The 14,631-nt window shown below is 44.3% G+C and overlaps 1 protein-coding gene across 5 annotated transcripts in view; it reads left to right on the top strand.

The window, feature by feature from the left end:
* The window catches only part of TANC1 (tetratricopeptide repeat, ankyrin repeat and coiled-coil containing 1), a 329,903-nt gene that overhangs the window by 225,045 nt on the left and 90,227 nt on the right, over positions 1-14,631 (top strand). For all 5 annotated transcript variants that reach the window (XM_077447640.1, XM_077447638.1, XM_077447637.1 and 2 more), the window contains 5 exons: positions 1,223-1,348; positions 3,001-3,282; positions 8,383-8,534; positions 8,759-8,990; positions 12,412-12,578. In XM_077447640.1, coding sequence (XP_077303766.1) covers positions 1,223-1,348; positions 3,001-3,282; positions 8,383-8,534; positions 8,759-8,990; positions 12,412-12,578 — 959 coding nt within the window. The remainder of the gene's footprint in view (positions 1-1,222; positions 1,349-3,000; positions 3,283-8,382; positions 8,535-8,758; positions 8,991-12,411; positions 12,579-14,631) is intronic.

Below are 14,631 nucleotides of genomic sequence, written 5' to 3'. Positions count from 1 at the left end.
ATGGGAGCTGGTTTACCAGTAGCAGCACATTGCTGGGATCGTCTCTCCTACTGTCAGCATATCTTTTTCAGCACATCTGCATTTCTGACTGAGAGTATGGCCTTTCCTTCTCCCAGTCTGAGTTTTCTTTTATAGAACAGTGGTTCCCAACTTCAGTCCTCAATTCCCCAACAGGGTTTGGCTCTGTATTTATGACAGCAGTTTTATCTAAGGCCAGCCATACGCGGGTTGCAGGAAAGAAATTGGCTTGATTCCCCCATCAACACAGACGGTGTTGTTGCGGGAATCCCTCCTGCCAGGCCATTGTCTTCTCCCAGTAGGGGGAGGGGTAAGCCGCCCCCATCGGGAGAAGACCGGTGACCATTATCTAATAATGTTTTAGTAGCATATTCACTACTGAAGGTACAGCAGTCCACGTACAATGGTCGAGTGTGAACCTACCCCCCCCCCCTTTTTCCAAATTTACTATTGCTAGCCGCTATAGCAGCCACTAGTGATAATCAGAGATAAAACCCAGCATGCTGGTTGTACTCAAGTTGATCGATCAACTTGGTACTTTCAGCCTGCTCATACACAGTTTGAATCTCTGCCAGTTCTTGCTGGACTGGCGGAGATTCGAACTGTGTATGGGCCCGCCTAAGGGAAATTCCCAGAACATGGCTTGTTGGGGGTATTTGAGAACTGAGGTTGGGAACCACTGGTATGAGGAATTAAGAGATGTGGATATTGAGAAAAAAAACATTTAGGGTTTGTTCACACTAGTGTTTTAGCCATGCTTTTACTGCCTCCCCAAACGCTACCCCCTTTAGCTGCAGAGGCAGCGACCAGGTGTGTGCACACAACACGGCCATAATGCTTTGCTTTACAGCCATGGCAGGAATTATACCTCCGGTCACACTCTAGTGAATGGGAATGCTCTGCAACCACCCCACAATTGAATGCAATGCAAGTTCAGGGTTTCAAAGTGTTAAAGCAGGCGGTGAGGAGCTTTATAATGCTTTTTAAACAATCTCAGAAGAGTGATCCAAATGCAGATCAGTGTTAATGAGCTCTTAATGATTTTCACTGAATAGAAAACTCTATATACACATCACTTCACCTGGTGCCCACACATAAGCCAGTCTTATCGCTTGGTCCTCATGCCAGACTGCTTATCCAGTTCCATGGCTATCTGTAGATATGGTTACTGTGCACTTCAAAAATAATGTGTTTACTTTTCCAGCAACAAGTTCCACAAAATTGGAAGACTTGAGTTATCTGGACGTACAGAGAAATGCTCCTCTACGCACCTCCATCCGAATGCCCTGGCATAACACAGCGGGAACACGTGTGCAGCAGGAAATTAAAGGTAAGAAAATCTTTATCTTTATCTTGTTTTCAACCTAGGTCTAGGTGTAGATATGGGCCTGAATGCAGTGAAGACTCTGTTGATTAATAAGCCAGATTCTTGTGGATTAAATCATTTAGAACCTGCCTTTATTAACCTGCAAAGCAGTTGTCTCCATTTTTAGCCCAGCTCGATGCAAAAATCTATACTTTTCTCATCCCTCTACCTCTAACCTATTCTGCCAGCTGTTATATTTTCATTACGTGGTGAAGTTCTACTAACCTGAATCCCCCATTCAAGTTCCTTGCTGACGCCATTTACGTCTGTGTAGATCTCTAATTCAGCAGCACCAGTTAAACCTCGCTGTTTGGTCAATGGCCGGCTTTGGCGACATGAACCAATCTAAATTTTGGCCAGTTTAGCAGGAACCAGATTAGTTTTAATCCCTCTATGGGCAAGCTGGTTGTATTGTGATTTTGGGGAAACCTCCCGCTGTTAGAATATAATGGCGCAGCAGGAGGTATTCCCCCATCCACACTGACTGCGTTGATGGAGGAAGCAAGCGATTTTTCTTTCCTCCAACCCATGGCAAAGCGCTTCATTCACAAAGGAGGAGCGGGTAGGACCTAGCACCATATCATCTAGAGGTGTGCCGGCTGAACCAGGATGAGCTGGCAGGCCTCCTGTTCATGTCATAATCTGTAAGGCAGCATGGGAATCAAGAGGTGTCAGAACCAGAGGATTTCAGTGGGACAACGCTGCATCCTCTGGGCAGGTGAGTATCGGTAATGTAAGCAATGGACCACTTGGGGAGGGAGTGGGGGGCGGGATCCTCTTTAAGAAGACCATCTGGTACTTGGATTCTCAAGGGAAACCTTTGCAATGTTTTCTGGGGGTGTCCTGAGTGGTGGAACTTCTAAAGACCAATCATCAAGTCCAAGCTTTTTTGTCCCGATGGACAGGTTGGGGTCCTGAGTTCAGAGCCTCACAGTTTTTGGGGAAAAAATGCAGCCACCACATTTAAGGACTGGTAAACTCCAATATATAACATTTTTGTTCTTGGGCTTAGATACACTTTAAAGATGATTAGTGCTTCTATTATAATATCCAAACCAAATTCCTAAACATGCACATATTTTGGGGTCAGTTTTGACGGAAGTCAATTAATGGGCCGGTATGTTTTATATGGAAAGAGAATACCAGAGCATCTGGATGAAACCCACACAAATACGGCAAGAATGTACTTCTTTGCAGATGGTCTCCTTTTGTGGGAATCAAACCCAGTTTCCCCAAGGAAGAAGTGCTAACCACTTAAAGCCCCCTAAGCCCATATTAAAAAAAAAAATGCACACATGTTGGTATGCAAATTACAAATGGTCTTCAGAAAAAAAATTTTTAGGAATAAAACTGTTAGCTTTGCAAAAATGGCCTGATATGATGAATTTTCACACTTCACTGCACTTGGCAGTCTTCAGGAAAACTGGCTGCCTGTGCCTTTTGCCCCTGTAGTCGGCTTTTGTTAGTTGTGTCATTTTCAGGGGCTTGATCACATTGCCTCATTGTAATTTAACTCTGGCTTGTCTGATTTTGGCAGAAATCGTTTTTGTGTTTGGTGACGTTGTCTGGGAATGGAGGAGTTAACAGTTCATTTCTTGTTTTTCTCTACTTTGCAGCACGCTTTGTCCCCTACAAGCCACAGGACATTCTCTTGAAGCCGCTGTTGTTTGAAGTGCCAAGCATAACAACGGACTCAGTGTTTATTGGAAGGGGCTGGCTCTTTCAGGAGACGGAGGAAAAGATGAGAAGTTCAGAGCTGCCGGACAACCGCGGAGTAGTAATTGTTGGCTCCGTTGGCTTTGGAAAGACAGCGATCATTTCCAAGCTGGTGGCGCTCAGCTGTCACGGGACCCGTATGCGGCAGATTGCCTCTAGTAGCCCCTCTTCATCTCCTAAGGGTAATGTATGATCTCATGGAGGATCACGCTTCTTTGAAAGAGAGCGCAATGATTACGTGTAAAATACACTTCATTTGCTCTACATTACTAAAACATAACTTGTAGTCTAAACCAGCTATTAAAGATTAGTGCAGCGAGTTTCATACAGAAAAATCAGCACAAGGGACATAACTTGCAGTCAGATGAGCTGTCTTTTTTTTTTTGTGTTGATTCCTTTTCTGAAAATTTTCTGTCCTGCTTCACCCCCCACTGCCGTAATCTTCTGGTACAATGGGGGTTATTAGAGATAAGGGGCTATCGCATGCTCTCATCAAGAGAGCTCAACTATTTCCACCCAGCTGCTGGGTGTGCCGGCAGTGGTTTAACTTCTATGAATGGAGGTGGCAGACCTATCGATCATCTGCCCGTCCTCCATTCATAGAAGCAGTACTACAGCTTCTATGAATAGCAGAGCTGGGGGTTAAAGGTGGGCATAGTTTGGCTCTCTTGATCAGAGCCTGTGACTTCCCCTTTGTTGTATTAACCCCTGCCACACCAGAAAATGGCGGGTCTAGAGGGGCAGGACGGAGGATGATTTTCACTAACAGAAGAGGGACCCATCAGAACCTACCTAGCCTATACAAACTTAGTTTTAAAGTGATACTAAAGTCTAGTATTTTTTTTTTCTATTAAAATGACAAACACGTTCTACTTTCCTGCTCTGTGTAGTGATTTTGCACAGGGCAACCCAGATCCTCCTCTTCTCAGGTCCCTCTTCTGTGATCCTGGCCCCCTGCCGCCTGATTAGTGCCCCCACAGCAAGCAGCTCCCTCTTCTCTTTTAACATGGGGGGGGGGGGGTGTATTTGAACCCTAGTAACAGCGTACTAAACCCATTTTTGTTTTCCTTTTAAGAAACTGTGATGGGCTTACACTGCAATTTGAATTCTTTTAATGTATGAGCCAAGGCACCTTTTAAAAAAAAAAATGTATTAATTTTCTCAGTATCAAATTAGTTTTCCATGAATATCATTTAAAACATTCTCCTCATTCTTCGTTATTGACTCAGAATGACATGTTCTACATTTATTCAGCTGTACATATACACTGATCAGCTATAACATTATGACCACTGACAGGTAATGGGAATATCTCATTACAATGGCATCTGAAAATTGTTGGAATATATTAGGCAGCAAGTGAACATGTTTTCCATGAAGTTGATGTGGTGAAAACAGAAAAAAATGGGCATTTCAGTTGTGTATGGGGCTGTGAAGCCCAGGGGTGACCCATGTCAACAGCCAAACACTTCTACATTGGTCACGTGAACATCAGAACTGGACTACAGAGCAATGGAAGAAGGTGGCCTGGTCTGATGTATCACGTTTTCTTTGACATGATGTGCATGGCGGGGTGCGTGTGCGTCGCTTACCTGGGGAAGAGATGGCACCAGGAAGCGGTATAAGAAGGCAAGTTGGCAGAGGCAGTGTGATGCTTTGGGCACTGTTCTGCTGGGAAACCTTGGGTCCTGCCATTCCTGTGGATGTTACTTTGGTGTCCATGTCTCGGCTGTTTTAGCAAAAGGGGGCCATACTCAATATTAGGTGGGTGGTCATAATATTATGGCTGATCAGTGTATAGTCGGCCTGCCATGTCCCACATATCTTCAGCACTGCTGGAACTGCTGTCTTTGCTTAATTTTGAGGTACCTGGTTTTGCTGCGGAGAGGCACCTGCTTCTGCCAGGAAAAAGCTCATACTGCCTATAAAACAAGGAGTCTCATTGGAAATAGTTTCTGCCTGCCAGATGCCAAGTCACACTTACCCTGTTCTGTGATCATTTGACACAGATGTTTGTCTAAGTCATCTGTTATATATAAATGAAAAGGGTTTTTAATGTTCAGTAACAGAACTTGACATATAAACGTGTCACAGTCTTGGGCAGTTCAAACTTGGATGAGGATGTATAAAATAGAGGTTATCGTCAGTGCAAACTACATGTCAGAATGATCGGTAGATCCAGATATAGGCAGCTGAATGTACATGGAAAAATGTTAACATTTCTTAGAAAAGACAGAGGTCCTTCCTGCCCTATTGTTATTTCAATGTTATGAGTGGCCTTACAGAGCTGTAGAGTTGAAGGGGGGCTCTGGGCGCTGCTCAACTTTTTATATCAAAAGTCAAATTTGCATTTAAAGTGGAACTTGAGTCATTTTTTCATCTTTCTATTGATTAAATCTTCTGCTCTTGTTGTAAAACATATTTTTTTTCTGCCAGTAAATACCTTATACAGCCCACTAACCAGGCTTATGACATCATGCACAGCTCTCATGAGAGTTTGCCAGGAAGGGGGGGGGGGTTGTGAATCATAAGGGCCAATGAGAGCTGCAGAGCTGGAGGTGTGCCTCTGTGTAAATCCAAGAAGTGAACAGGCAGTAGCTTTAGCTGCCCACAATTAAAATGAATGCATCCAGACTCAGGAGGGAGATTTCTGCAGCATATTTGGCAAGTACACAATTACAGTATATATAAAATAATATGCAAAGTGGTTGGAGGGAAGCTTCAGAATGACAAAGATGTTTTTATTACAAATTATGTGAGCAGACTGCAGTTCCTCTTTAAAGTGACACAAAAAAAAAAAAAGCTGTGGGAATATAGTTGGCAGATGTTGGTGCCTTCGTCCCAATTAATAGAGCAAAGAAATACCCTCCAATTTTCTTGGACTTTTTGAATGGCTACACAGACCATATACTTCAGGAAATATAAAAAAAAAAATACAAAACTTTATTAGACAACAGTTAATAATTAACCACTTCAACCCCAGAAGATTTGGCTGCTCAATGACAAGGCCATTTTTTGCGATACAGCACTGCGTCGCTTTAACTGACAATTGCGCGGTCATGCGACGTTGTACCCAAACAATTCATCCTTTTTTTCCCCCCACAAATAGAGCTTTCTTTTGGTGGTATTTGATCACCTCTGCGGTATTTTTATTTTTATTTTTTTTTGCGCTATAAACAAAAGAGCGACAATTTTGAAAAAAACACTTTTTGCTATAATTAATATCTTTTTTTTTTTTTTTTTTTTTTTATAATTATTTCCTCAGCTTAGGCCGATCTGTATTCTTCTACATATTATGGAAAAAAAAATTGCAATAAGTATATATTGATTTTTTTTTTCTTACTAGTAATGGTGTGATCTGCAATTTTTATTGGGACTGCGATATTGCGGCAGTCAAATTGGACACTTTTGACACATTTTTGGAAACGTTGACAATTATACAGCGATCAGTGCTATAAAAATGCACTGATTACTGTATAAATGTCACTGGCAGGAAAGGGGTTAACACTAGGGGACGATCAAGGGGTTAACTGTGTTCTAACTGGGGGGGGGATGGGAATGACTAGGGGAGGAGAGAGATCGGTGTTCATACTTAGTGCGAACACCCGATCTATCTCCTCTCCCCTGAGAGAAACCGGGATTTGTGTGTTTACACACACAGATCCTGGTTCTTGCTCTCACGAGCGATCGCGGGTGCCCGTCGGTCATCGGGCCCGCCGGGCACTCACACGCGCCTCCTACAGCTCTCAAAGGGCCAATGTACAGGTACCACGTATCGCCCAGGGGAGCCATTCTGCCTCAGTATACCTGCGGCGGCTGGTCGGGAACCGGTTAAAATATTGCAGCTAGGAATAATGTACAATGGTTACCGCATAGAAATGGGAGCATAACCTCAAACAACCAAGAAAACTACAGGAGCTACCAGCGCGTTTTAGTGCGATATTGCATTTCTTACTGAGGGGGAAAAAAAATCTAACATTTTGAAAAAAAAAATAAAATTTTTTTACGTCTTTATTAATTTTGGGCAAAATTTATTCTGCTACATGTCTTTGGTTAAAAAAAAAAAAATCCCAATAAGTGTATATTATTTGGTTTGTGCAAGAGTTATAGTGTCTACAAACTATGGTGGTGTGTATATATATATATATATGTATATATAGGAATTTTTATTTCTTTATTGTTATACTAGTTATGCCGGAGATCAGGAACTTATAGTGGGACTGTGATTGTGTGGTGGGCAATCTGACCATAGCAGACGCTGGGGGGGTGGACTGACTGACACTGACATCCGCATTGACACGAATACAGTGATCAGTGCTAATAATCTGCTCTGTCACTGTACTAATGACACTGGCCTGGAAGAGGTTAGCATTTGGGGGCAACTGTGTGCCTAACAATATTTACTGTGTGTACTGTTTTTACAAAGTAATGTGCTTTGCAAGGAGAAAAGGCACATGGCTGCAGTCTGTAGAGAGCCCTGTGTTGTTTACCAACACAGGGCTCTCTTGCCATTCGCTCAGCCAATCAGCAGGTCCCAGGCCAAAAATCATTGGCTGCAACCCACTGATCGGCTTGTGCTGCTGCGAGTGACAGCTTGTGCACCCAGAAGAAAGCCCTGATTTACAGTTATGTTACTGTGCCTGTATGCGCCGAGTACATATACTGCAGCAGGTCAGCAAGAGGTTAAAGCACTCCTCGCCCCCTTACATGCCACATTTGGCATGTCTTTTTTTTGTTGGGGGGGAAGAGTGGGTACCTAATTTTGACGGGTACCTCCTGTCCCACTTCCTGCTTCTGTTGCCACACCGCCTAGGCGGTGACTCCTCTCCCTTTCCCTCTTTGCAATTTTCTGGGACACGTCACAGGCCCCAGAAGATTTCCTGGCCACAAAGGGAGCACAGCGCGACTCGCTCATGCACAGTGCGCACCCGGCTACAACATGCCACAGCCGGGTGCCCACACTTGCAATGGCGGTGCTGGAGAGGAGCAAGCCTTCAGGAGGCAGGTGAGTGTCTGTTTATTAAAAGTCAGCAGCTACACTTTTTATTGCTGCTGCCTTTAAAAAAAAACTTACAAACAAGTGGAACTCCGCTTTAAATACTTTGCCTTTATCATTTGGTTTGGGAGTCCATTTCCAACATCAGTTTGTAAAAATGGCAGTTTAGATTTACAACCACTTTAATAGGGCTTGCAGTGATTCGCCCATCAGTAATATTTTATTGGTTAACTTACACTCTGCCATTGATGAAAATGTTAATATTTTTTTTTGTACTTTTGAACAGGTATTGACCACAGTCAGGAGATCCCTTTGTCTCAGACATCACCGCTGAGCCTAAATATGTGCGGGTCAACAACGATGAAAACTTTGGGATCCAGAGGAAGTCCTGAACACCAAAAAACGATGGACGAATCCTTGAAACACATGGCCTCAAAGGTTGCAGCTTTTCCTAATTTTATATTTTATTCCTGCTATGAAATATTGGTTATCATTGTTTATTGTACACATGTTGCACTTTTTTACATAAGCCTGTTGGTAGTATATATGATAGCATTTAGTCACACATGAAATAATATACACAGTGTTGTGGGTCATTTTTGACCCCTTGTGACATTTGTGGCATCTATAATAACCCCCTTGCTCCTTTTTTCTCTTTGCAGGTAGTTGCCTATCACTACTGTCAAGCTGATAACACATATACTTGCCTGGTGCCGGAGTTTGTGCATAGTATTGCTGCCTTACTGTGCCGGTCACATCAGCTGACAGCCTACCGGGACCTTCTCATAAAAGAACCCCACTTACAGAGCATGCTCAGCCTGCGATCCTGTGTGCAGGACCCATTGACTGCCTTTAGAAGAGGAGTTCTGGAACCTCTGACAAACCTACGTCGAGGTATGCAGGAAAGGGGGTGATGGTGGGGAGATGTGCTGCAGATTCTTTCTACAAGTCATCAGTTTTTATCAAAGTACATTTTACTGCACTACATGAAATTGTTTATGCTATAAAAGTCAGGGCACTGTTGCTTTGAAAAGAGCGTAAGTCAACATGCTTAGGAGAGTTGAGAGCCGATGGGTGACATCGTCCTTGTTCTGCATTGGGCTGGAGCAGGTCATGGACCAGATCGAAATGCTTTAGGACTTCAGACGTGTGGTCCAGTGTGGTACACTTATTGGGGTTGATTTACTAAAACTGGAAAGCGCAAAATCTGGTGGAGCTCTGCATGGTGGCCAATTAGCTTCTAACTTTAGCTTGTTTAACCACTTGGGATCCGCGCTATTGCAAAATGACGGCAACAGCGCGGACCCACATTTCCGGGACTACGTCTATTGACGTCGTCCCGGATACGAGCGCGCGCTCTGTGATCGGCGAGTCCGTGAGACTCGCCTGATCACCGATCCGTGTAAGGGGTCGATCCCGACCCCTTATCACGTGATCAGCTGTCAGCCAATGACAGCTGATCATGTGATAAAACGGAGCCGGTAATCGGCTAGTATTCCTCCTCGCGCTGACAGCGCGAGGAGAAAAAAAAAAAGCCGATCGCCGGCGGCCGTGTTCGGGACATCAGTCCCGATCACGGCCAGCAATTTAAGCGGACACCTGCCCCCTGCCAGTGCCCACCTGCCACCCGCAGTGCCATCCTGAAATAAAGTAAGTGCCCCCCTGTCAGTGCCACCCAGCAGTGCCCATAGTGCCCACAGTGCCACCCAGCAGTGCCCACAGTGCCACCCAGCAGTGCCACCCACAGTGCCACCCAAAATCTGCCTCAAAGGTGCTGCACCCCAGTGCCGCCCATCAGTGCCCAGCAGTGCCGCCCATCAGTGCCCAGCAGTGCCGCCCATCAGTGCCCAGCAGTGCCACCTATCAGAGCCACCTATCAGTGCCCATCAGTCCCATCTATCTGTGGTACCTATCAGTGCCCATCCGTGCCACCCATCCGTGCCACTTATCCGTGCCACCCATCCGTGCCATCTTATCTGTGCCCATCTTTGCCCATCGGTGCCGCCTTATCTGTGCCTATTAGTGCCGCCTTAACTATGCCTATCAGTGCCCACCAATGCAGCCCATCAGTGCCCACCAATGCAGCCCATCAGTGCCCACCAATGCAGCCCATCAGTGCCCACCAATGCAGCCTATCAGTGCCGCCTAATCAGCGCACTTCAATGAAGGAGAAAAATGACCCGTTTGCAAAATTTTATAACAAACTATTAAAACATGATTTTTTTTTTTTTTTTTTGCATCTTTTTTTGTTTGTTTAGCAAAAAATAAAACTCCGAGCTGTAACTAAATACCACCAAAAGAAAGCTCTATTTGTGGGAAAAAAATGATAAAAATTTCATTTGGGTACAGTGTTGTATGACCGCGTAATTGTCACTCAAAGTGCATCAGCGCTGAAAGCTGAAAATTGGTCTGGGACTGAGGGGGGTTTAAGTGCCCAGTAAGCAAGTGGTTAAAGGGGTTGTAAACCTTCGTGTTTTTTCACCTTAATGCATCCTATGCATTAAGGTGAAAAAACACCTGGCAGTGACCAGACACTCCACATCCCCCCACCCAAACTTGACACGCTGTCTCTACCCGGGGTTCTTGATTGGATCGATTGATAGCAGCACAGCAATTGGCTCTCGCTGCTGTCAATCTAATCCTATGGCGCGGGTGCTGGGGGCAGGTCCGAGTCCTGCATTCAGCCTCTATGGACGCCAAATACTGGACTCAAAAGCGCCCGCAAGGTACCCTCCCAGGAGAGCCCTTCTCTCAGGGGGTTATCTGATGTGGGGAGGAGCCACCGAGGGACCCCGGAAGATGAGGTTCGGGTCACTCTGCAAAACGAGCTGCACAGTGGAGGTAAGTGTGAGATGTTTGCTATTTAAAAAAAAAAAAATGAACCCTTATAATCACTTTAATTAAGCTTGCCGACCCACCACTACACACCTAAAATTAAACCTGTACTTTTTTTCCCCCCCAATAAATGACACTACAATACATTGCATATTGTGGTGCGCTGCAAGGCACCTTAGGTAAGTTAGTTCAGTAATTTGGGGTGCATTCAAAACGAATGGCATGCAACGTGGTCCATGCGTAACCACAACGTAATAATGGAGGAGTAAAGCTGGCTTAAATGCAGTTAGTCTTTAGGGACTTTCAGGACCTCACTATGCTGTCTGTCAGGTGAGTAAATAAATACACATTTCAGAAAATTCCTGCATATTTTTCGGGAAAGTAAAATTTTTATGTAACACACATCTTTTGCTATTCCTTTTTGGTGAGTTTATCTTTTACACAGAAGTATAGAGGTCCGCCCGCCCCTTTAAAAATTAAGTCAGCAGCTACATACTGTAGCTGCTGACTTTTAACTCTAGGCAATGCAGCTGATGTTTCCATCGGCTGTTCGAGTGCTGCTGCCGCCATTGCGTGTAAGGGAAGCCAGCAGTGTAGTCTTTCTTTTTAGTCTGTCCCTACTGCGCATGCGCACTGCACTCTCTCACTGGCCCAGCAGAAGGGGCGGAGGGGGATTGAGCTGCTGACGTAATTCGCCGCAAGTGGGGACAGGGTACCTGTAAAAAAAAAAAAAAAAAAAAAAAAAAGTTCCCTCTCCCCGAAAGGTGCCAAACCTTCTGTACTGCAGGATTTAGCGACACCTTTTGATTACCTGAGCCCAATCTCGATCCAGTGCTGTGCTCAAGAGCTGCAGCGCTCTCTCCGCTGTCTCCCTCCTCTCAGGGCAGATTGATGGCAGCGGAAGCCATGGGCTCTCGCCGCTGCCAATCAAATCCCGTGAGGAGGGAGTGGGCCCAAGCTGCCCTGTCTGTGTCTATAGATGCAGACAGGGCTGCTTGGGAGCAAGCCTGCACAAGTACCCCCATAGAAAGTATCTGAAGAGGAAAATCCAGGAGCGCCAACAGGGGACCCCAGAAGAGTAGGATCAGGGTTGCTCTGTACAAAACCATTGCACAGAGCAAGAAAGTAGAAACATGTTTTTTATTATTTTTATTTTTTTAACTGAAGCTTTAATATCGTATCTCCCTCTGTATAGCCTCATCTGTCCTGAACTAGGCACATGATGTCTGTTTTATGTTCAGTCTAAGTAGTCCAATAAGCATTCAATCCCTGTTCAGATCAGAATTGTTAAAGCTCTGCTTTAAATTGAAAAACACTTCATCTCCATGGGCTAAGTGTCACAAAATATGAATTGCAAAAGTATTGCCTGTTCTGAATTGTTCTTTAATAATAAAGATTACATTTGTAATAAATGATCTTGAGAGGGCGCCTCTTGTGATAATTTGATGTCCCGATTTAATAAAAAGCTTTCATTTCACAGAAAGGAAGATCCCCGAAGAAGAATTCATCATTTTGGTAGACGGCTTGAATGAGGCGGAATTTCATAAGCCTGACTATGGTGAGACCATTGCCACATTTATCAGTAAAATCCTTTCCTCATTCCCATTATGGATGAAGCTCATAGTGACAGTGCGGACTAATTTTCAGGTATGGAGACTCTACACCTGTTGTTCATTTTCTTTTACTTTAGAACTACTCCACCATTAAAACCAGTGATTGAGGTCGGAAAGAGGTTATGTATTTTTAGGGCAGTGCCAGTAATCTGCAGCATGTGTGTACATGTTGTTACTGATGTGATCATTTTTTTTTATATATTTTTTTTTTTTTTAGCCAACTTCTTGGAGAAACTGAAAAGTGTCTTTTATAACATGTCGTTATTAAAGAACTCTAATCACTAGAATGTTCATCAAAAATTGTCATATACTGTTACCTAATTTTTCAATACAAATTAAACCCCTTAAAGAGAAAGTAAACCCGAGGTGGGGGGGGTTTACTTCCTCTTTATTTCCCTGCAAAGGTAAAGCATAATGGGCTACTGTGCATCACATAGTAGCCCATTATGTGTCACTTACCTGAAACCGAAGCCTGCGTTATCTCCACTGTCCCCACTTGCAGGGAGCCTCCATCTTCGTCCCTCTTTCTTTCGGGGGCCATGAACTCCGGCTCTGTGACTGGCTGGAGTGGCGTGACGTCACTCCCGCACATGCGCATGGGAGCAGCCAGTCACGGCATGACCGCTATTAGAAATGGCACAATGTGCTCTTTCTAAAGGGCGCGTGTGCCAATGTCATTGGCGCTCGGGTTTTTAGTAAATATCTCCTAAACCGTGGCGCTTTAGGAAATATTTCAAGCACCTACAGGTAAGCCTTTAATATAGGCTTATCTGTTGGTAAAAGTGGTTGTACAGGGTGTACAACCCCTTAAGAGTAACTAAATTCAGAATTGAGATGCCTACAAAGAGCTCATCCAACCACCTTTAGTCTTTCAGTTCTTCTTCCAAGAAGCAATACCTAGTGCCCTGCATTCAATTTTTTTGGTAATCTGGTGATTCTGAAGCATGTTCCTTACTGCCACAGGTATACAGAAGGCTGAGCATAAAAAAAAGCCCAACACTACCTGTACAAGTCTTTACCACTTCTATGGCCTGAAAATCCCAAAATACCGGTTTCTGCTAGGAGGACTTTGTTCTGAGTGGCTGTGGTGCGTGGGGGGTCTGACCTCATTCTGTTCAGGCTATTCACTGCATAGTAGTAAAGGGAGCTCCAGAAAACAGTGTATTTAACAGTGAAACTGATCAGAGAACAACATCTTCTATCCAGCAAATACTGCTGCTGTTGCTACTTTCTATGCATTTCACTGCAGCCAAATTTCAAGAGCTCCCTACGTGGTGTGGCCGTATCTGCTTCCTGAAATGTGTGCTGTTGAAATTCTTCTCTCTCTTTATCTCCAATTAGATTTAAACTTCCAGGGCAAGTTAGATTGTGGTTTCTGACTGAAAGAAACTCGGTCATTTGTTTTGTCAGGCTTGCTCTAATTGATGGAAAGCAAGATACAGATAATGCATCTGGGAATCTCTCTGTTGCTTAACATGCGAGGTTACAAGATGGGTTTTGCCTGAATACTGTAAAGGGGCGTAGGGTGGGCTGATGCTATATAACTTCTGCCTACAAGGCGGTATTCCCTATCTATATATTTCTAGGCTTAAAATAGCACTGAAGTCAGGTTTAAAATATATTCTATTTAAGTCTGTATTTTTAACTCAGAAAAGTACCTTCTGTTGCACTCATCCACCTTCAAATCTGCAAAAAAAAAATTTCTGCTGTGATCCGACTTCTTGTTAGAGGGTGGCTACATTTGTTCTCCATGGTCCCGCTGTATGTAGGAATGTAGGCACTCTGTCTTGCACGCTCCCGAGGTGGACTATGGGATTTGTAGTGTGAATGAAGCAGTGCCCAGGACCACAGTTGGTGAGTGGGTAAAAGGACGAGGGTTGATAGGACTTGTGGAAGATGTTGCAAGGAGGCAGAAAAACACGGTAAACAATTATGTCACGAAAATAGATTTGAGAGCCATTACAGAGGAATTTCGCTAACCCCCCACCACCACCCATAATTGTTTTTTGCTCCCCAGCTTACCCGATGCTGAGCTGGCCACACTTGAGATACTCACCCACACAGAATCAACGGTTGTCGTGCTGCCA

Source organism: Lithobates pipiens, unplaced genomic scaffold (assembly GCF_037356315.1).
Source record: "Lithobates pipiens isolate NorthernLeopardFrog02 unplaced genomic scaffold, aLitPip1_a1.2 Scaffold_22, whole genome shotgun sequence".
Taxonomy (NCBI): domain Eukaryota; kingdom Metazoa; phylum Chordata; class Amphibia; order Anura; family Ranidae; genus Lithobates; species Lithobates pipiens.
The sequence above is the reverse complement of the archived record's forward strand: the minus strand, read 5'-3'. Positions and strand labels throughout refer to the sequence as shown.